This window comes from Pelmatolapia mariae, linkage group LG13 (assembly GCF_036321145.2).
Source record: "Pelmatolapia mariae isolate MD_Pm_ZW linkage group LG13, Pm_UMD_F_2, whole genome shotgun sequence".
Classification (NCBI taxonomy): Eukaryota; Metazoa; Chordata; class Actinopteri; order Cichliformes; family Cichlidae; genus Pelmatolapia; species Pelmatolapia mariae.
Window position 1 is genome coordinate 12,116,797 of NC_086238.1, and position 20,998 is coordinate 12,137,794.

Below are 20,998 nucleotides of genomic sequence, written 5' to 3' on the forward strand. Positions count from 1 at the left end.
ACACAAACACACCTGTCAATACACAGTCTCCCAGCAGATGTCAGCGTTTAACACGTGAAATATGGTCTTTGGACTCCATCGTTTAAAAGATCAGAATAATTGATAGTAAAGAGAAAAAAAAATCAGTTTTTTAAATTATTAACTAATTTTTTTTAAATTTCTGTAACAAGTGATAATGTGAATTGCTGAGAGAAATTACTGAGCTAGATTTATGATGGCTGTGGGCCGAGCTTAGCATTGCATGTATGGTACAAATTAGTTGTGGGCAGTTTTGACAGCTGTATATGCGACCAAATGTGTTTTTGTGAAGGTCAAAACAAGGTGAGGGAGATCGTGAGATGAGTGACTTACATAATCTTTTAGCCCTCAGAGAACTGGATGCTCAGTTCTAGGTACTCAGTATTCAGGAATTATATGTCATGCCACTGTGGGAGACTGAACCTTGTCCAAAACAAAACACTGATGCATCTCACTTCATCAGACACGTCAGGTTATTTAAATTAGGTGTTTCTTTTTTTACACTTTCTTGTGTACACTCTAAATGAGCTAACGGATAAGCTGTGCTTTTTGTGCCAGGACTAAACTTGGCATGGATTACCATGTGCCTAGACAAGGATACAGCATAATCGTGACTTTTTGGGCATAGGAACACTAGACAGCCACCTATGGTGTCACCAGCTGGTGAGGTGCAAAAATGGAGTAAAATCAATTTTTTCATTGCTCCTGATTAACTTTTAAAAGCTATAGCTTGTTAACACTGCTCACCATGAAATAAGCCACTGATATAGACAGGAGACTACAAACTGTAGGAAACTCTGGAGCAGGCTGACATTTTTAAAGCTTTTGTGACCCCCGTGATTCACTTGGGCGCACTGCTAAGAAAAACAGGTTGGGGATGTTGTCTGCAAATGTTAGCTCACAACACAATAACTTGTAACAGAGATGCCTTTATATTCGTGCAGGTGTGTCCTACAGGTGTGGGTTGATAGGGAGTCAGTTGGTTTTAGAATGATGTTCACGCCCTGAAACTGTCACTGATGTTCTCGTAGATATTTCAATGTGGACAGTCTGTGTGCTGTCACCTAATTATAGGCAAAACAACTGTCTGTGAGTGGTTAATTTTAAAATTCAATTCAATTTTATTTACACAGCGCCAAATCACAACAACACTCCCCGATTGTAAAAGTTAGAAAACGCAAGAATGTTACACACATTTACACATTTTATGCATTCATCCATAGTTATTCATAACTACTAATTACTCACAACACAAATACAGGATTAGTCAGGACTTAACATATTCACAGTTTGTGGACACCTTAGTCAGATGAGCTGTCCCACACTGATTTAGTGTTTCACACTTTGTTAGGCAACATGTTACTCAGATTCAGTGTTGTGGAGGGGAGCACCCACCCATACCAAAATAGACTGAACAGGCTGTAAATTTCAGAAGCTTGATTAGTTTTACTTCTGAAAATTATGTTGAAATAGCATATTTGTATGTGACAGATTGTGAACTTTCATGTAGCTGAAACTGTAGATGGGTGAGTAACAGCTGTGCAGTGTTTTTACCAGTGGTGTTTTTCTTAAATTGACTAAAACTGCAGTTGTTTGTAGTAGAAATGTCACGTTTTATGGAGACCACAGTATAGCATCAATTAACCTAAGAATCATAAATGAAACTTCCGCCATTCATTTCAGAATAAAACTCCAGTTGAAAAATGTAACAATATATTGTGCAATAACCCAATAAATTCATTTTAAAGGTTTTGTCTTTGACAGGACTTATTTTAGAGACGTTTTCCTCTCGTTTCAAACTCTAAATGGTGGTTAAAAGACGGCTAAATTACGTTTCAGCCACCCTATTATCCCGAAGGAGCGGTTTAGCAGTTTCCTGTCTTGTTCTGACGCGACCGCTCTAAGTTACGCATGCGTACAGACTGCAAGGCTTTAATTCTGGATCAGTGTGGACGGATTGTGTTGGTAGGCTGTGTACATTATGATTTGGAGGAAATGTGGATACTGATCGCATATTTTTGGAGAAGCGGCTGAGATTTACTGAAGGTTCTGCAGAGGCCGCCTGGACACATCGCCTGTGTCTGTGCCTGTCATCCTACTTGGCTGATCACCTCTTCTGCTGATCGTCGCGTGAGGCTCTAACTTCACCTGAAGTTCGGATGTGGCAGGCAAACTGCAGACGAATGCATAATCTAGCAGACTGGATTTCCGGTAGGTAAAATAAATATATGCATTGATTTGGATTCATTAAAAAAAATGTAAGAGTGCAAAAACACAACTCTGGACGCGTGCGTGGGAAATAATCAGCTGGCATTAGCTTCAGGCGCGTGTCCCCGTCAGCTGGCGGTACACGTGACGTAAACACATCAGCTCGTCTGACCTCATAAGAACAAGGCGTGCTGAGCTGTCATTCCCTGATGGTGCTTTTCATATAAGGCACTTAATTTCACATCATTACCAACAGTTTATTTATATGACATTATTGCACGTTCATTTCAAAGCGTTTATATTCGAAAATATGTAAAATATGACAGATTTCTCCTTGATCTGAAATGTAGGGACAGTGATGGGAGGCTGTGTGGGGAGGAGTAGGATGGATGGACAAGGGAGTGCCCGAAGCTCGACAAGGAGCAAAAAACGCGGAGGTAAGAAGGTGGACATTGGCTTCGCAGATGTTGAAATAAGTGCAGCTTCATACTTAGGACATCATGTCCGCAAAGCACAAACCAGCAATGGCTTTCTCTACATCTTTGCTGACTTGCAGTTTGTGGTGATGTAACTCTTGAGCTTGAGAGACCCTTCTAATATTCCTCCTTGACCAGCACTTTTGTATTAAATTATTATTTTCCAATATTACCATCGCGGTAGGGAGATTACTGTGTAGTGATGCATTTAAGAACATCAGTTAAACACTATATAATAATGGGACTTACTGTCATTGAATTCAACCAATACAACGAGACACTTTCTGCATTTTTATTTACACTTACATATACATTTATGTAGCACCTGCCAGATGGGCTGTAAGATAAAGCCTTAGGGTTGCATCCTAGCTACGCCTTTGTTAGTCTGAATACTTATAGTTTCAGGTATTAAATGTGTCGTGGCTTAGTCATGTGTCTAATCTGGGTTTAAGGACCTGGCCTGATAGGACAGATTATATAAACACTGTTCAATCCATTCACAGAGCCTGTGTGCTGCGCTAGACTGCCATTCATTATGCATTGAGCAGCAGCAGGAGCCTCCACAGAGAGTTTTTCAATCAGAGATTGACCTACTTGGTACATGATGTGTTTTATGTGCAAAACACATTCATATGCAGAAGGAAATACATTACCTGCAAGACAGGCATGACCTCTTAGACATTTAGATCACCATCATAAGCTCAGACCTCACAGTTTGGTGAAATTCAATGAACTGCCTCATTGTCGGTTGTGAGAAAGTAGCATCGTATTTCTATAATTATCACAGCCTTAGTAAAGAAAAAGAATCGCCTGTTCGGGACATTTCCTCGAAGTAGACATTGGCTTCCCTTTGAAACAGACTGTAATTGTCTGACAACGGTTTATTGTGTGCTAATAGGTTTAGCACTTTGCCTCGGAGTATTTTTATCCCATCTCTAAATAGAGCTGATAGGATTAGGGCTCTTGTGTAAAGACGCCACCTTCTGCCAAGGACACTCAACTTGCTCTCCTCCTATATTCTACCTGTTTCCATGAATTGATTCAAAGTTATTTTGGGGTTGTGGTGTGTTTGTTAGTAGAAGGGGATAAAAGTGGTGGGGGAGCAGTCATTTTTAAGCAACTGGGGAAATGTAACAATGATTAGCAGAGCTGTGAATCTTAGTCTGCACAGCTTGGTGAACTAGATCAGGTGTTTGTTTCTTCAAGCTGGTCCGACCGAGCGGAGTCTGTCCTCTTCCTCGGGATCGTTCACTGTAGCTCATCGTTAAGGACTTTTGATGTACAGCAGTTTGGCGCATATCAAACCTCAGAGACAGAAGAGCAATGGGAGTACCAAACTCAAGGGAATACAATTACTATCAGGTTCCAAATTCCCCTTTGAAGATTTTGCTTAAAAGTAAGTATAGATTTTTGTCAGGGATGGAAAAAGTGCTTTCATGTCTTCTGCTTTGATGCTTGTGCAACTTACTCTGGGTGCAATAAAATGCCCCAGAGGGGTATGTGTGGTAGTCTTTATTAATGTTTTTGCTGTTATAATGTCATTATGTAGTGGTAATTGGTGAATTAGCATTTGAAGCGCAGCTGAAAAACTGATTTACAATAACAAATGAAAATCAAATTGTATCTTCAGTGCTGCCTTTGACTTTAATACTTTCATGATGATCCATTAAAGGCTGCTTTAATGGATCATCATTTTATTAGTTAAAACATTTAAGGTGCAAAAGTGTATCTTAAATGTATGAAGACTTTATTGATTTTTCTTTTTTTACTTGCGTAGATGTTGACATATCTGACTTTGTGTATTTTTCTATTATCTATTATACAGTTATTATGAACTTACTATTACATGCACATTTTACAGTAGGTAAATACAACACTGCTCACAGATCCTGCTTGTAGTGGTTGTTTAAAATGGTATATAAAATCATACTGCATAAGCAGCATTAGACCTTTTAATCTCATTCCTGTTATTGCAGAGATTAACTTGTTACTATTTCTTTTTTTTTTTACTTCCACCTGCACATTTTTAGCTCAGGAAAGTCAAACTTGCTCACTTGCTTCAGTTTAAAGTGCTAATCTAATCTTTCCAGGGAGCTGGTCTTACAGCTAAGGACATGCTGTCAAATCTGATCTCCCTCTACGCAAACACTAACACTGACAAACTGAGTACAGCAGCAAGGTGGATGAAACATTTTTATATTTTGTAGGTCGTCATCACTAAGCATTGATTGCATCTGCTTCAATCTGGTAAACACAACCAAAGCAAAAATGCTTGTACATACTGTTATGTAACAAAATGTACAACCAGGAAATAAAATCTGGCATGTTTTGTTCTGCACTTTCATTCTGAAAGTCTTAGACTTGCACAATCCCAAAACTGTCGCTGTGTACTTTCCCATGTCTGCTGGCAGGGTCACTTGTTAGGATTCCAGACAAACAATCTAATTTGCATTTGTTTGGCTGGCATGTTAATTTAGTTTTGCATGCGTGCCTGGCTGCACAATCGTCATTACATGGACTAAAAATAAATGTTTTTGTAAGAGAAGTAAAAGCAAAGAATACTTATTATTATAATAAAGCTACAAACACTGGAACGGGGTGGCATAATTTTATATAGCAATCTCTAGATTTTAGGGGTATTCTGCTCATGGGTTTAGAAGTGTGGGACAGTTCCAGTTTGCACGTGATTACTAATTCATAAAGTGTACATTATAAATAATATAAATGTCATACTTCTGCGTGAAAGCTCAGCCTGAAAGTTTGATATAAATGAACTTGCAAAGCTTTAACATTCAGCTGATGTGCTCAGGTTGGACATGTCTGTTTAATTCAATCCAAAGTGTAATGTGTAAGGAATATAAATCACACAAGACAGAATAAAGTAAACAACTTAAATGTAAACAATTTTTTAATGAGTAAAAAACGGTAATAAATGGCAGAATAACTTAATAAGCAGTTCAAAAGAATACATTTTGTATAACCATATGCGCTCATTTTGTTATCTGTCTTTAGGATTAAGGTATCTATGTACAAATTTAATTCAACCAGACAAATTTTGGGGGAATTCACCAACTGAAATTAGCAAATTTGTCATATAACTCAAAAGCATAATTTTACATTGGAATTTAGTAACAATGTTTTGAGGCCTTTTGTACTGTGTCGTCAGTGTTATAATATTTCAGCTGGTTTCTAGATCAGTGCCACAGAAGATGTCTTTAATATCTATGTCTATTAGGATGTGTTACATTGCTAAATGTTATTCAAGATTTTATAAAGGCTTCCTTTGATCTTGTTGGAAAATCAGATTTGAAAGGGACATAACCACGCTTTGCAGCAGTTTGTAAACACTCCGTAATTCGATAAAGTGACAGTGTAATTGAGTTGTAGTGGCTTTGTGTTTGTATTTATGCATGCGTGCAGTGGCAGATCTGTGTCTGTTCGCTGCCTTTCATTGGCTAAAGGGTTGTCATCTTTCTATCCAATGCCTTAAGGGATAGGCACAGATAAATCCTGTTATGTGGGACCTGCTTACTGCCTATGATCCACTGTTGTTTGCTTGTGAGTGAGTGCCTGTCCGTGCGCATGTATGTATTACTGGCCACTGCAGTAATCCACAGTGCTATAAATAATCACTTTGATTTTCCTCTCTCTGTGAAGCAAATTGACTTTTTGGTACACCAGTACAGCAGCTATACTCCAATAGCTAGCAAAGAAACACCTGCAGTAGGTGTACAAAATACTGCTGCTGGAGCTCTGATTAAAAGAAAACGAAATGAAAAAAAACAAGAAAAGTGCATTTTGGTTACTGGCTATAGTCAGCCTATGCAGAAACTGCTAAATATCACAGATAGTGATTGTGATGAGTGTGTGTGTGTGTGTGTGCGCGCGCACGTGCACAAGGTATTAAGATGAGCTTTTTGTTCCTTTTTGTGTCTACATGACTCAAACCAAGGACATCTAATGCATTCAGTGCATTTATACCTAAATTCTTTTAAGGACACTTCACATCAGAGTGAAACAAAAATATTTCCTGACCTTGGCTGCCTGATGTAATAGTACAGAGCTCAGGCGTTTTTGGAGCAGTGATGACCTTATCCACTTTAGTAGACATCTACGTAATAAGTAGTTTACTACCAGATACCTGGATTCGCATGTAATCTCTTTATTATGTAATTAGAATAAATTAGCAACAAAGTTGGTTTTTTTTTTTACTTTTTATAAACTAGAAGTTGTTTTCAAAAGCGTAGTCCGGATTATTTCTGGGTCACAGTCTCTTGGTCATTTCTTAGAGCAGTCTGTAAAATTAGATTAAACACCTTTCTTTCTTTCTTTTTTACCCCTCCCTCTCTTTTTGTTAAGGACGCAATGAGCCTCTAAAGAAAGAGCGTCCAAAATGGAAGAGTGAGTACCCGATGACTGAGGGCCAGCTCAGGAGCAAGAGGGATGAATTTTGGGATACAGCTCCGGCCTTTGATGGACGCAAGGAAATCTGGGATGCACTCAGAGCAGCAGCCCTGGCTGCAGAGTGCAATGACCTGGAGCTAGCGCAGGCTATCGTGGATGGTGCCTGCATTACATTACCACATGGTATGCAAACACACATACACAAAATCCCCTTTGAGATATGAAAGCATAATTTGGCTATAAATTACACGCTGTAAGTGGACTGGACCTCCCAGTGCAAATGCAGAACTCACTGTAATCATTTTTAAAAGTCAAAGTCAAAGAACAGTTTGCTGAATCCCATCCATCAACTGTGCAGAGATTACTGTTGTAGTAGTTACATAATAGTCGCAGTACTGCGTGACCGCTGTGAGTGGTCTGATGCACTGAAAGCCCTGATGGCGTTAGCTGGAAAAAAAAAAAGCAGTCCTCACATAGTCTTCTCACATGAAGGACTCTGCTTTTAACTGCTACTATTGGAAGAAAACTGATGCTCAGACAGGATTTCTTAACAGTGGAAATGAGCGGACATGTGTAGCTCAAGGTTAAAGTTGTGTATATTGTGGAGAGGGATAAGGGTTTTTTTTTTTATTTTTAAACTGGTTGTTTATCTGGGTTATTTCTCTTCTGCAGGCTCTCTCACAGAGTGTTACGATGAACTGGGCAACCGCTATCAGCTCCCAGCGTACACTTTAGCCCCGCCTGTCAACCTCATCACTGAAACATCCAGCGACAGCAAGGTTTCCGAATCGACGCAAAAACAATCTCAGCCCTCTCCGAGCAGAGAAGAGTTCCAGCTGCGGGTGCGATTATCAACAGGTAAGACTTGGAATTATGCATCTGTATATCTCTAAAAATCACGTTATGCATGGATTGTTGGAAATGAGATTTTTAATCTCAATGAGATTTTTTTACCTGGATAAAAAGATCTGTGTCAACTCTACTTTTCCCTTAGGAAAGGATGTGCGTCTCACAGCCAGCATGGCAGACAGCATCGCTGAGCTAAAGAAGTTACTAGAAGAACAGGAAGAAATTGATGTGTCCCGCCAGAGGTGGTTCTTTTCCGGGAAGCTTCTGACCGACAAGACTCGTCTGCAAGATACTAAAATCCAAAAGGAATTTGTCGTCCAAGTGATTGTCAATATAAATCCCTCTGTCATAACTAACTGAGGCAAATGAAGCAAGGTGAAGAAAAGATCATGAATGTGCCAGAGGTGGGCTGCTGGAACAGGAGTTGGTGACATTACTGTCCAGTTGATTCTGTGGTGGAATTTTGTGTACATTTTTATATAAAAATATATTGCTTTTTGTATTGCTCCTTTTTCTATTTTTCCTTTTTCCAAATGGGGAAAAAAAGCACTGAAACACTTTAGGTGAAAAGTAGAGCCCTAAGATGCACATCCCATTGTCCGTCTATTTGTGAAGCCATGAACTCACAGCTTTGTTGTTTACATGGGTTTCCCTTCTTGTCATGTCTGTTTGTTCTGGTGCTTATGAATAAATTAAATATGGTTCACCTCAGAATCTAGACAAAAATCTTTCTTTCTTTCTTTCTTTCTTTCTTTCTTTCTTTCTTTCTTTCTTTCTAACTCTCGTTTACTATTATGTGTTTAGGTAGTAGAAACATTCACTGTATGTTGTTTGCTCATGTGCACACTGTTTTCATTTCACTACTGTATATTCATGGTAAAGACAGGGAATGTAATGAAGGCACCTTTTTTAAAGGGAATAAGAGATGACCAGACTTGCTTTTTTAATTTTATCACTATGAACAAGAAGGTGTAGTTTGATGTACAAATATGATGCTCACTGTACTTGAATAACTTAATAAATATTATAAATTTAAAGTTGTTCTTTTCATTTATTTATTGGCACCAAGATCTGCAATTGGAACTTGATGTTCCAAATAAGGGTTGGACCTCCTTTTGCCTTCAGAACAGCCTTAATTCTTCATGGCATAGATTCAACAAGGTACTGAAAACATTCCTCAGGGATTTTGGTCCATATTGACATGATCACAGTGACTGCAGCTGCACATGATGAAAATCTCTCAGTTAACTCACTGTCACTGTGGTCATAATATGGTTAACAACAATACTGAGGTAGACGCTGACATTTAAATGATGCTCAGTTGGTACTAAGGGGCCCAAACTGTGCCAAGAAAATATCTCCCACATCATTACACGACCAGCAGCAGCCTGAATCATTGATACAAGGCAGGATGGATCCATGCTTTTGTGTTGTTTACGCTAAATTCTGGCCCTACCACTTGAATAACACAGTAGAAACCGAGACTCATCAAACCATGCAGCATTTCTATAATCTTTGATCGTGCAAATTTGGTAAGCCCGTGTGATTGTTCTTACATTGCAGGATTGTCACCAGCTGGTCTTCTGCTGTTGTAGCCCATCTCTATGTTGTGCCTTCAGAGATGCTCTTCTGCATACATTATCTGAGTTATGTTACCTTCATGTCCTCCATTCTCCCTTGATCTCTGGCATCAACAAGACATTTTTGCTCACTAGATTTTCTTTTTTTCAGGCCATCATCTGTAAGAGAGATGTTTGTGTGAGGAAAATCCCAGCAGATCAGCAGTTTCTGAAATACTCATTCCAGCCTGTCTGACACCAAGAACCACGCCACCTTCAAAGTCACTTAAATCTCCTTTCATCCCCTTTCTGATGCTTGGTTTAAACTTCAGCAGGTCATCATGACCATGTCTACATGCCTAAATACACTGAGTTGCTGCCATGTGATTGGCTGATAAGATGTTTGTGTTAAAGTAGTTGAAAATGTGTACCTAAAATGGCAGATGGGTGTAATGACTGGCTGTATTTTTGTATCATCGTTCTTTTTTATATGGTTTTATATGCCACACCTGACAAAGCTATACTTAAATTAAGGTCACGGGTTTCCTTTATCTGCAGAAGAGGTCATATCTCTCTTTAGACGATGGCAGTCACGGTAGTTGCAGTCATGGACCGTGTGCTCATGTTATTCACGCTGTCTGCGGTGGACAGCGCCATCTTCAGGAAACATAACTTGTGACACGTGAGCAAAGCTGTGACGTAGTTTGCTAGGCGACAGAATCGGGCACAGTTGGTGGTGTAACGTGATTATTTTCAGTCCCGAAAATGGTGAAATCGGGGAAACTTCGCTCTGGGACGGCGTCGAAGCTCAAACGGTGGAAAAAGGGACACAGCAGCGACTCTAACCCGCAGACGAGTCGCTTTCGTCAGGCTGCTAAAAGCCGCTTCTTCAGCCGACCCACTGGTAAGCATTCCCTCTACACGTGGGTCTCCGGCTAGCGTTAGCCATTTAATCTTTCTAACTTTTGACACAATCAGCAGCCACATTCAAGCTGCTGGCAGAAACTTTAACGTCATATCGCCGCATCTATATCTTTTTGTGAGGTTAAATAACTTGTATGTCAGTTTAGTTTTAGAGCAACAGCTACTGTGTGTTTGGAGCTCAAAGTCCAAGCTATCATCTTTAGTTGTGTAAAAGTACCTGCCCTGCAACTATTAAGCCTAGAAAAGATGTGCTTTACAATCAATGTGCAAAGTTTGTCAGTTATTAGACGCAAAGGTGGTTGTTTTGGCTCTGTAGCCAGCTGATTGTATGAGCAACAGCATGTTTAGGTTTGAACATCCAGCTGTAATTTGAGGGTATTTACATCAGCACACTGGGTGAAGCGTGCACAAGTTACTTCCCTTTACTTATCTGGTCTGCTTAATTATGAGAGTCCAAAGTAACTAAAGAATAGTGTAGCAAAAGTTAGGATGGCTATTGGTAAGATATTGTTGTCATCAGTGGTGATCTGCTAAGCTCAGACTGTCAATTCACTTTATTGATTCCTGCTCAGTTTTTTTTCCTAAGACCAAAAGGTTGGCCTGTACACATTTTCAGCATCAGCTGTTTTATTATTGAGTCTGAACATATTGTAGAAACAAAATAGGAAAACTGGTTGCATCGGACTGAGGTGTGCAAAGGCTCCAATGCTTTGGCAGTGTCTTTACTGTTTTGAAACTGTCTGAAAAAACATGCATGCATGGAAAATTAGATGATAGGTTTGGTGGCATGCAACTATGATTGACTGGTTGATTTGGTAGTGGTTCACAGTTAGCATGCCTAAATAAAAAGCAGCTTGGTCTCCTCCTTTTTGGGGAAGGTTAATTGATTTTTTTCATTTTCAAGTCAACTGCATGCTTGTGCAGATGAGGGTTAGGTAGTTAGTCATTCAAAGGGAAAAACAAAAGGTCGCGCTTTCTTGCACATCTGTCTCCTTGTCTAATTTGGGGTCAGAATTTGGTGTAATAAGGTTTTAAAATTCAGTTGTTTTTTTTTTTTTTTTTTAACCCCACAGGAAAGAGTGATCTCACAGTCGATGCTCTCAAGCTTCACAATGAGCTGCAGGCTGGTCCGCTGGAGATCGGCACTCGTAAAGATGCCGCCATGGAAGAAGAGCCAGAAGAGGCTGTGTCACAAAGAAGTTCGGGTACCTTCCTCAGTGGCCTATCAGACTGCTCCAACCTTACCTTTAGAAAGGTGCAGCGCTTCTGGGAGTCTAATTCAGCTGCACACAAAGAGGTGGGCATCACTTTTATGATGGACCATTTATTGACAACGTTTGTGTTGTTTGTATTGTGAGCAAAGCTGGACAGTGAGCTTCCCTGCAGCTCTAACTTTGTCTTCCACAGATCTGTGCAGTGTTGGCAGCCGTTACTGAAGTGATCCGCAGTCAAGGTGGGAAGGAGACTGAAACAGAGTACTTTGCTGCTTTGGTGAGTGCTTTTTTTTTTTAAATATTCTTTTAGATTTTATGGTGTGGTTTGATCAAAAGGCAATGTAAATCTAGGTTTTGTTTCTCAAAATCCACTAAATCTTATTTTCCTCTAAGATGACCACCCTGGAGGTTGTGGATACAGCAGAATCCCAGGCTGCAGTGGCATACCTCCTCAACCTTGTCATGAAACGGTAGGACCTAAATACTCAAATATTACTCTACTAAGCAGCACCGTTTCCTCACAATAAGAAGTTTCCTGGTTTGAACCCTGGCTTGGGACTTTTTTTTTTCTCTCTGAGTTTGCATGGTCTCTCAACCGTGGGTTTACTTAGGCTTCTTCCCACAGTTCAGAGACATGCGTGTTAGGTTAACTGATGATATTCTCCACCCGCCATCGACAGAAAGTAGAGAAAGTCCTTAAAGTGTTAAGATATATAAGCGTGGCTTATAATGTCCACAATAAATTCCACTGGTGTGCTGCATTTTTCCATCTGCTTGACGTGTTGCATTCCTTAGGATTCCTGCTCCGGTCCTCAAGTCGAAGTTTTCCGACACCACCAAGGCTCTGATGGATGTCATGTCCAAACAGGCCACATCTGACACTACCTCGGCACTCAGATGGGTAAGTGGGCTTGTTTCTGTGTCTGTTTGGCTCTTCTTTTGACAACTGCAGCAATACTTAGCTTTGTTATTTTTCTCCTCTGCAGATACTGTCATGTCTGGCCACTCTGTTGAGGAAGCAGGACGCATCTGTGTGGACTTACCCATCTACTCTCCAGGCTTACCATGGCCTTCTCAGCTTCACAGTGCACAATAAGCCTAAGGCGAGTCCCACCAGCCTGCTCGTAACTGCTCAGCTACACTAAACAGATGCTTTCAGTCTGCCTTGGATTTACTGCTCATCAGCTGTATTAAAAATTGAGTGAAATACTAAAAGTGAGGACATTTGTGTCATTGAATTTTTTTCCTTTCAGGTCCGTAAAGCAGCACAGCAAGGTGTTTGCTCCATTCTTAGAGGCAGTGACTTCCTGTTTACAGAAAATGCTCCAGCCCATCATCCTGCTGCAGTTACCACAGCCAAATTCTGCATAAAAGAAATGGAGCAAGCAGGAGGTGAGACAACAGGTTTATTAGGACCACGGGTTGTTCTCTATATGATGAAGGTTTGTGCGACTCTATGGCTGTCCAGCAGGTTGTGGGTAATGTCTGTGTTTTTCCCCATAGGCAGTAAAGAGGACACAACCACACTCCATGTGCTTGGCCTTTTGAAGGAGCTGATGGGGACGTTTCCTCTGGGAGCTGTCAAGTCCTGTTGTGAGACTCTGCTGCGAGTGATGACACTCAGTCATGTGGTGAGAACACAAAAATATTCATAGGTGCTGCCAAATCCCCCTTGTTCATCATCATGGATACTCAAATATAGTTGTCGATGTCTCTGACTGTAGTTGGTGACCGCTAGTGCCATGCAGGCCTTTCATCAGCTGTTCAGTGGGAAGCCCAATGCTTCGACGCTCTCACCAGAACTCAACGCACAGATCATCACTGTGAGTGAACATAAACCAAACAAGATTTTTAAAGTTAGATTTTTAGTTATTAAGCAAAGCTTGGTGTGAAAACTCAATTGTCATCTCTAATCTCCAGGCTCTGTACGATTACCTGCCCAGTGAGAATGATTTACAGCCTCTGCTCGCTTGGCTTGCTGTCATGGAGAAAGCGCACATTCACCTGGCGAGGTAATAAATTAAAACAGTACAACTGATTCCCATAACTGTGCATTTTTCAGTCCGACTGTTGGTCCACAACCTCCTTGTCGTCTAGTTTGCAGAGTTCTCTGAGTTTGGGTCACCTCCCTCGCCTCTTTTCTGCTGCGATGTCCTGCCTGTTGTCACCTCACACTCAGGTGGTTTCTGCTGCCACCAACACATTAAAGGTAAGGGACAATGAAGAAGGGTATCTTAAGCAGATGATGATGTAAATGCTTGTGTGCACGCTCCCAGATGAAGATTTATTCCTGGTTATCTCTTCCAGACGTTGTTGACTGAATGTGTTGCCTCTCCTATGGAGGAAATGGGCACCGTCACTGGCACAGCATCTTCAGGGAACCCCTCCTATGTCTGCAAAATGTTTCGGTATGTTTCCTAAGTGTTAAGCATGCTAGTCTGTCTTTTTTCCTTTTTGTTCTTAGGAACTACGTATAAATGTTCATCATTACGATTGTGGCTGTGCATGTGTGTTTCAGTATTGTAGAAGAAGGATTGTCCTATCGCTTCCATGCCTCCTGGCCGTTTGTGCTGCAGATTCTGGGTTGCTTCTATCGAGTTGCAGGGAAACAAGCTCATCCCATCATGACTAAGGTATTGCCACAAAATTTTGCTGATCACTAGGCTGTCAAAGTAAGATAAGTTTGCTTAACTCCATGTTTTGTGTCCTGGACAGTCTCTGCAATCTCTGGCAGACCTGCGCTCCACTCCTCATTTTGCCTTCAGTGGAGAGTTGGACCTGGCTGTAGGAGGAGCTGTGGAGAGCATGGGGCCCGAAGTGGTGCTGGGTGCCGTGCCTCTCAACATCACTGGCTATGAGTAAGGACACAAACATAGTAGTATTCTTGATGTTTTTTATTGCTCAACAAATTAACAAACTTTTTTCTTTGTCTTCAGCGATGACTTGGAGTTCCCACGCAGCTGGCTGGTCCCAGTCATAAGAGATCATGTGAAGAACACTCATCTTAGTTTCTTCACTTCCTATTTCCTCCCTCTGGCCTCTACACTTAAACAGAGAGGTAAACAAAAAGGGGTATGGTCCTTTGGAGGGTTAGGTAGAACAAAGGTGCATTTTCTGGCTTGTGTGTACTGATAGATCGCTCTGTGATTGTGTTGTAGCTGTAGAGTTGGAGCAAACAGGGCAAAAACTGGAGGCCAAAGTCTATGACACCTTACAGCTTCAGGTACTTTTACAAACTTCATGTAAATAAGTAAACAGAACCACTTAATGAATTATTAAGATTTTTTAGCGTGTGTTGTTTTCTTCTTCTTTTGTTAGATTTGGACCATGCTTCCTGGCTTCTGTACGTGCCCTGTGGACGTGCTGACAGCTTTTAAAGGCATTGCCCGCGCTCTTGGTATGGCTGTTAATGAACGGCCAGACCTGAGGCTCACAGTATGCCAGGCCCTACGCACCATTATCAACAAGAGCTGCTCAACAGGTAGGAAAACACATGGTCACACAGTAAGAGAACAATATAATCCTATGTCTACTCAATTATGGAAACATTCATAACCCTGAGTATTTTGGTCAATATTAACATCGTGTTTATCCAACATGATTATTCATTAACTTTAGAAACAACATCCACTTATTGAACTTAAACTTAAATGTCTCAACAGTGGATCACCTTAAACTTTGAATATAAGTCAATTACTAAACAAAACAACAAAAATGAAATTGAAGTGAGATGCAGAGTCATAGAGGTAAGATTCAGAAAAAGACCATGAAGCCTGTCACAGAGCTAGCACCTTTGGAGGCCAGTGCCACAGCGCCGGAGCTTTCAAAATGGGAGGCCTGGAGGTTCACATGAAAAGACAAGATAGCAGGCGATTTGTATAATTGGAAGAGAAACAGTCCCTTAATACAATAGCATCATTTCTTTATGCCCTTTATCCTGTTGTAATAATTGAAAGATAAAAAGGTATCTGGGGGTTAAATCAAGTCACCCAACACTTGAATCTTCTAAATTTGTTCATTTACAGTGTTTTGTGTCTTTTTTTTTTCCACTGCAGAAGAAGAAAAGGCCGAAGTGGGCCGCTTCTCTAAGAATTTCCTGCCCATCCTTTTCAATGTGTACAGCCAGCAGCCTGCTAATGGAGAGTCTGGAACCTACAGGATGGCTGTGCTGGACACCATCAAAGTGTATTTGGGTATCACTGAAATGCCGGTTAGTACGGTTTATTTTTCTTGCATTCTTTCGCGCTAAATTGCATGCAGTTACTGCCATATTGAACACTTTGAAGTGCTCCAGCCATTGAGAGCTGATCATGCACTATATGGTCAGAAGTACTGGGCCACCTACACTTTACACCATGCCATGAAGCTCCTGGCACACAGTTTTTGTGCTGATGTTAATGCCAGAGGTGGTTTGGATTCTTTTACAGACTATGAGCCTTGAGCAGTCAGTGTGCCTGCTCTGTAACCTAAATGTTTCCATTTCCAACAATGCCACTTGTAGACATGTAATAACCTGACTTGTTGCAATGAGCTCTTTAATATGACAATTTTTTTTTCAAAAACTATGCTCGTGTGCCAATGGGAATGAAACCCCCTCAATTAAAAGATTAAGATGTGTGGCCCAGTACTTTTCATACGACATATTTCAGCGTATCTAATCTGGATTTGTACAGAAATTAATATATTTATAGGCAATCAAGGCCATCATAGGCCATATTTCTTATGCTGGTTTATCACTAATGATAATAATAAAAAAATATCAACCCTCAGATGATCTGCACATTCCTGCAAAAAGCCACAGAGAGGTTGACCAGCGCAGAATCAAATGAGTTCATACGGTAGGTCATAAATGAGAATCTCTCGCTATAAACTTTTCTCCTTCTGAATCTGTGATTTATATACACTGAGCTACATGAGCCACAGCATTAAGAAGTGAGTGAAATTGGTCATCTTTTTAAAATGCAATAGTCTGCTCAGGGAACCTTGGGTCTTGTCATTCATTTGGATATTATGCAATATCCACTTAGGTATGGGTGGAAAAGACCCAGTGCACCTCTGCTGGCATCAGAGAGTAAAATCAGTCTCCTTCAGCAGAAAATTACACAAAAACTGATCAGGAACAGCTTGAGGAACGAAGCCTCTAAACATCCCCCATTGTCTAATTGATTCTTTTTGTTTTGGCTTTATTTGCATTTTAGGCTGTCAGTGATGGATCTTGTCGTTGCTATGGCTCCCTGTGTTGATGAAGTCACCATGACTAAAACCTTTGAACTGATAAGGCCATATTTGGAGGTAAGAGCACTTGTAGTTTCTAATTTAAACCCATCAAACTTGAGTAGTATTCTTGTTAACTGTCTCTCTGTTGGTGCATTTTTTTTTAAATTTATTTATTTATTTTTCAGACAAAAGAGCCAAGCATGCAGAAGAAGGCGTACCGTGTGCTAGAGGAGATGTGTGGAGGAGAGAGAGATGCATGTAGATCGTTTGTCATGTCCAATCTGGAAACACTCAAAGTCGTGCTGCTTGAGACTCTGAAAAACGCCTCTTCACCTGCAAAAAGGGTGAGTGTGCTGTTTTAAAGAGAAGTAAAATAAACAAGACACCCAAAGGGACTTTATATCTTGGTTTATAGTTCTGATTTTTATCTTCCTGTTTGTGTTGCTTTTCCACAGCCGAGACTTAAGTGTCTGAGCCACATCGTAAGAAGGTTAAATGAAGATCACAAAGACTTTATCACCACGCTGCTGCCAGAGGTATTGTCACAAATAAGTGCTGGCAAACACAGAGAGATGGACTACTGGTTTTTATCAGTTTTTATAAGGATGTTGTGTCTTTCAGGTGATCATATGTACGAAGGAGGTGTCTGTTGGCGCTCGTAAGAGTGCCTATAATCTGCTGGTGGAAATAGGAAATGCTTTTGTCCGCTTCTGTGGAAATACTAAAGGTAACATACATACATACATATTGTTTCTGCTAAATTTGCATGGACCCAAATTTTTCCACAAAAAAACTTGATTGTAAAGGTTTGTAATTAGTTGCGCTTCCATCTCTGATCCAGATGCCATGGAGCAGTATTTAGTGATGGTGTATGCAGGACTCACGGGCTCCATCACCATGATCACTTGCACAGTGTTGGCTCTCACACGCCTCGTGTTTGAGTACAAAGGTAGGCCTGCTGACTTTCAGCAATTCAGTGGTGTTGATTTCAGGGTTTAGAGTCTCGGACTGGATTCAGTGTGCTTCCTTTTCTTTCCCAGACTCCATAGATCTGACCACCATGGAGCAGCTGCTGCAAAACATTTGTCTGCTGCTGTCATCTCATACCAGAGAGGTAGTGAAGGCTGCCTTAGGCTTCATCAAGGTCATCCTCTTCATCATGGACCCTAAGACACTGGCCTCGCATGTCACTGTCATGGTATGTACTGTACATTGTAGTTAATGGAGTTGCATTATTTTATTTTATTGAATATTTTGTTGTTTTTGTTCAGATGGAAGGCATTGGAAACATTAGGGATGATATGAGAAGGCACTTCAGAACAAAGCTGAAGAACATCTTCACTAAATTCATCAGAAAATTTGGGTAAAGGCACCACATTCTTATAGATGCCATCAGGGCTCTGTCAGCTAGCTCGAGGCTCTAATTGTGTGTTTTGTTTTTGTTTTTGTTTTTTTTTTTCCTTGCTGTGTGCTCAGTTTTGAGCTGGTGAAGAGTATGCTCCCTGCAGAGCACCACAAGGTGCTAGCAAACATCCGCAAGGCTGAGGCTCGGAACAAGAGGCGGAAACAGGCCACAGAGGAGCAGGACGACTCGGAAAGCGAGCAGGAAGCACCTAAAGCAAAGAGTGAAAGGTAGGCCACTGTTCCCAACATAAAACCCTGCCTTTCATCATGCATTTGCCCATCTCCTTCCTTTAAAAAAACTAAAACCTTCTGCCCTTTGTTTTTTAAGTATCGAGGAGATTCTCGCTGAGTCGGACAGTGATTTGTCAGAGGATGAAGGAAAGCCTCGCGGTGCTCAGAAGAAAGCAGGCAAACAGCAGAAAGGACGGGCTTGGCTCAAAGAGGGAGAGGAAGATGACCCACTTAACTTCCTTGATCCTAAGGTTTCGCAGAGAGTGTTAGGTAAGACCATCTATGTTTTGTTTTTAACGGGTGCTTTTTGCCTGCAGTTTAATTTCTGAACAAAAGTATACTCAGTTTTTTGTTGTCGTTTCATAGCCACAAACCCAGAGCTGAAGAAGAGTGCCAAGGCTGACCATGGCTTTAAAGTGACCTCAGACGGACGGTTGATCATTAAAGAAGATGAAGATGAGGATGTAAAGGACAAAGGTAAGTGAGATCCAGTGCTGATCCATACATTGCTTAATGTGTGATCAGACAGTGATAATAATTTAAAAAAAAACCTCACAGATGGAGGCGAGATGGAGGACATCCTGGAAGAGGCTGGAGTCAAAAGTGTGAGTATTTAACCTTTAACCTACAGAGTTTGTCTTCTTTGGGACATTTCAGCACAGTTTTATTTACTCTGTCCTTTCAAAACGCCCTCAGAAAAAGTCACAGAAGAGGAAGTTTAATGATGACAACTTTGATGATGAAATGGACATTGAACCCCAGTTGAAATATAAAGGTAACTTAAATTGAATTAACTTTTTTAGCAACTTAAAAAAGTTGCTAAATAAAAGTTTAAGCAATTTAAAACACGTCATACTGATTATACGTCGTCTTTTTTACGCAGCTGGAGGTTCAGGTATCCACAGACCCCTGGGATATGGCCAGGAATTTGGAGCCGATTACAAATCAAAGGTGAGTCTGAGAGCAGTAACTGGACTGTGATGTGGTCCCTAGTTGTGAGCTGTAGTTCTGAGTGGTTATTCTTTGGTCTTGCATTCCTCAGAAAGGAAAAGGAGATGTAAAGAAAAAAGGGAAGCTTGATCCCTACGCTTACATCCCTCTGAAGAAGGCCCAGCTCAATCGCAGGTATGAGCAGCTACTGTTACTGTGTAGATCTGTAAAACTCTGAAAGCTCTGGAGTTTAAAATTTTGATTTGTAACATATTTTTATTTATTCTCTCAAAAGGAAACGTGCCAAACTGCAGGGCCAGTTCAAGGGCATGGTGAGAGGAGCCCAGAAGGGGGCGCTGTCTGGAAAGAAAATGCAGAAGAAAAAGAGGAAAGCCTGAAAACAAACAACATAGAGTATTTTCCTCACTGGACTCTAAATGCACTGTGTGCAATGGCATGTTCATGTATATGCCAAAAGTTTGACTTACACCTAGGATGTGTGTGTGTGTGTGTGTGTTGGTTGTGTGTCTGTGTGTTTCTGATGTCTACAAAGGTGAAAGCAGTGTGTTATCTTGACTTTCTTTAAATGATCCCAGACAGCTTTCACAGCAGCAGATATTTTACAGGCTTCCCCTGCCTTAATGGTTTTTGTTATCCTTTGGCTGTGCATCAGAGAAATGTTTCTGCTATGATGAACACGAGTATATTTATGTGCTGAAATATACAAACAATATTGGAACGGTGATGCGTGTCCTGTTATGTGTTCTTTGGTCCCTTGAGGGTGCTGTAGGCTTCTAAATAGTTGAAAAGCTGCCTTCATAGAGCTTTTACAGCTCAATCTAAATGCACCATTAAGGTTGTGGAATATTTGAACCTGTTACTTGAGACACTGAAGACACTGAATCAAACAATGTAGGTTGCTTGTGCTATGGGGGTTAACATAAATTACTGTCATGTGATTAATTTTCCTTGGGTTGCTGTGAAATAAGTCTAGTGTTAGCTACTTAAGACACTTAAGAAATTTATGCCAATTAATTGTATTTTAACTTTTTCTTTTACAATAACCCCTAATTCCCAGTGAAGCATGGTTTTACATGTTTTCTAGCAGCATTTATGTGTAAATATATGACAAATGTATCACCTATTTTCAGAAATGTGAATTTGAATAGCACGTAAAGCAGTTAAAATGTCAGAATTTAGGAGTTATTTTGCAGGTAGGTACACCTGATCAAATATGCCAATTGCATGGCAGTAAATCAGTGCACTTAGTTATGTAGACTTAGTCAACCAAACATAAGGATGAGGAAGAAAGGGGTTTTAAGTGACTCAGACTGTGTTGTGGTTGGTGGTGGCAGATGGGCTGGTCTGAGTATTTCAGAAACTGCTGATCAGCTGGGATTTTCCAGCACAACCTTCTGTAAGTGAAAATACTTTGGTTTCAGAGCTGTTATCTGCTTCAAGCTCATAGGTAGGGAACAGTAACTCAAATAGCCACTTGTTACAGTCGAAGTTGCATCATGTTGCCTTGAAGCAGGTGGGTTATAACAGCAGAAGACCAAAACAG

General features: G+C 40.6%; 2 protein-coding genes across 3 annotated transcripts; both read left to right on the forward strand.

Moving 5' to 3' along the window:
- The first annotated feature begins 1,936 nt into the window (after positions 1–1,936).
- On the forward strand, positions 1,937–8,992 carry ubtd1a (ubiquitin domain containing 1a). 2 transcript variants are annotated; one of them, XM_063490976.1, is made up of 5 exons: positions 1,937–2,229; positions 2,577–2,663; positions 7,062–7,289; positions 7,779–7,964; positions 8,101–8,992. In XM_063490976.1, exons 1-5 carry the CDS (start codon positions 2,178–2,180, stop codon positions 8,313–8,315), a joined length of 768 nt encoding a protein of 255 aa, XP_063347046.1. In that variant the 5' UTR covers positions 1,937–2,177; the 3' UTR covers positions 8,316–8,992. The 2 variants fall into 2 exon arrangements, with proteins under 2 accessions (XP_063347046.1, XP_063347047.1); XM_063490977.1 differs by lacking the exons at positions 1,937–2,229; positions 2,577–2,663 and adding an exon at positions 3,678–4,098.
- Positions 8,993–10,232: 1,240 nt separating this feature from the next.
- Positions 10,233–20,177, forward strand: rrp12 (ribosomal RNA processing 12 homolog). The gene is made up of 34 exons (XM_063491229.1): positions 10,233–10,418; positions 11,512–11,735; positions 11,846–11,929; positions 12,046–12,122; positions 12,448–12,553; positions 12,639–12,755; positions 12,906–13,044; positions 13,156–13,283; positions 13,377–13,475; positions 13,573–13,664; positions 13,750–13,861; positions 13,960–14,060; positions 14,171–14,285; positions 14,368–14,510; positions 14,589–14,710; positions 14,811–14,875; positions 14,971–15,133; positions 15,708–15,862; positions 16,423–16,490; positions 16,851–16,944; positions 17,055–17,213; positions 17,325–17,405; positions 17,491–17,596; positions 17,711–17,818; positions 17,910–18,067; positions 18,141–18,232; positions 18,346–18,501; positions 18,602–18,774; positions 18,871–18,981; positions 19,063–19,109; positions 19,201–19,279; positions 19,388–19,455; positions 19,547–19,629; positions 19,730–20,177. Exons 1-34 carry the CDS (start codon positions 10,280–10,282, stop codon positions 19,830–19,832), a joined length of 3,867 nt encoding a protein of 1,288 aa, XP_063347299.1. The 5' UTR covers positions 10,233–10,279; the 3' UTR covers positions 19,833–20,177.
- Positions 20,178–20,998: the final 821 nt, after the last annotated feature.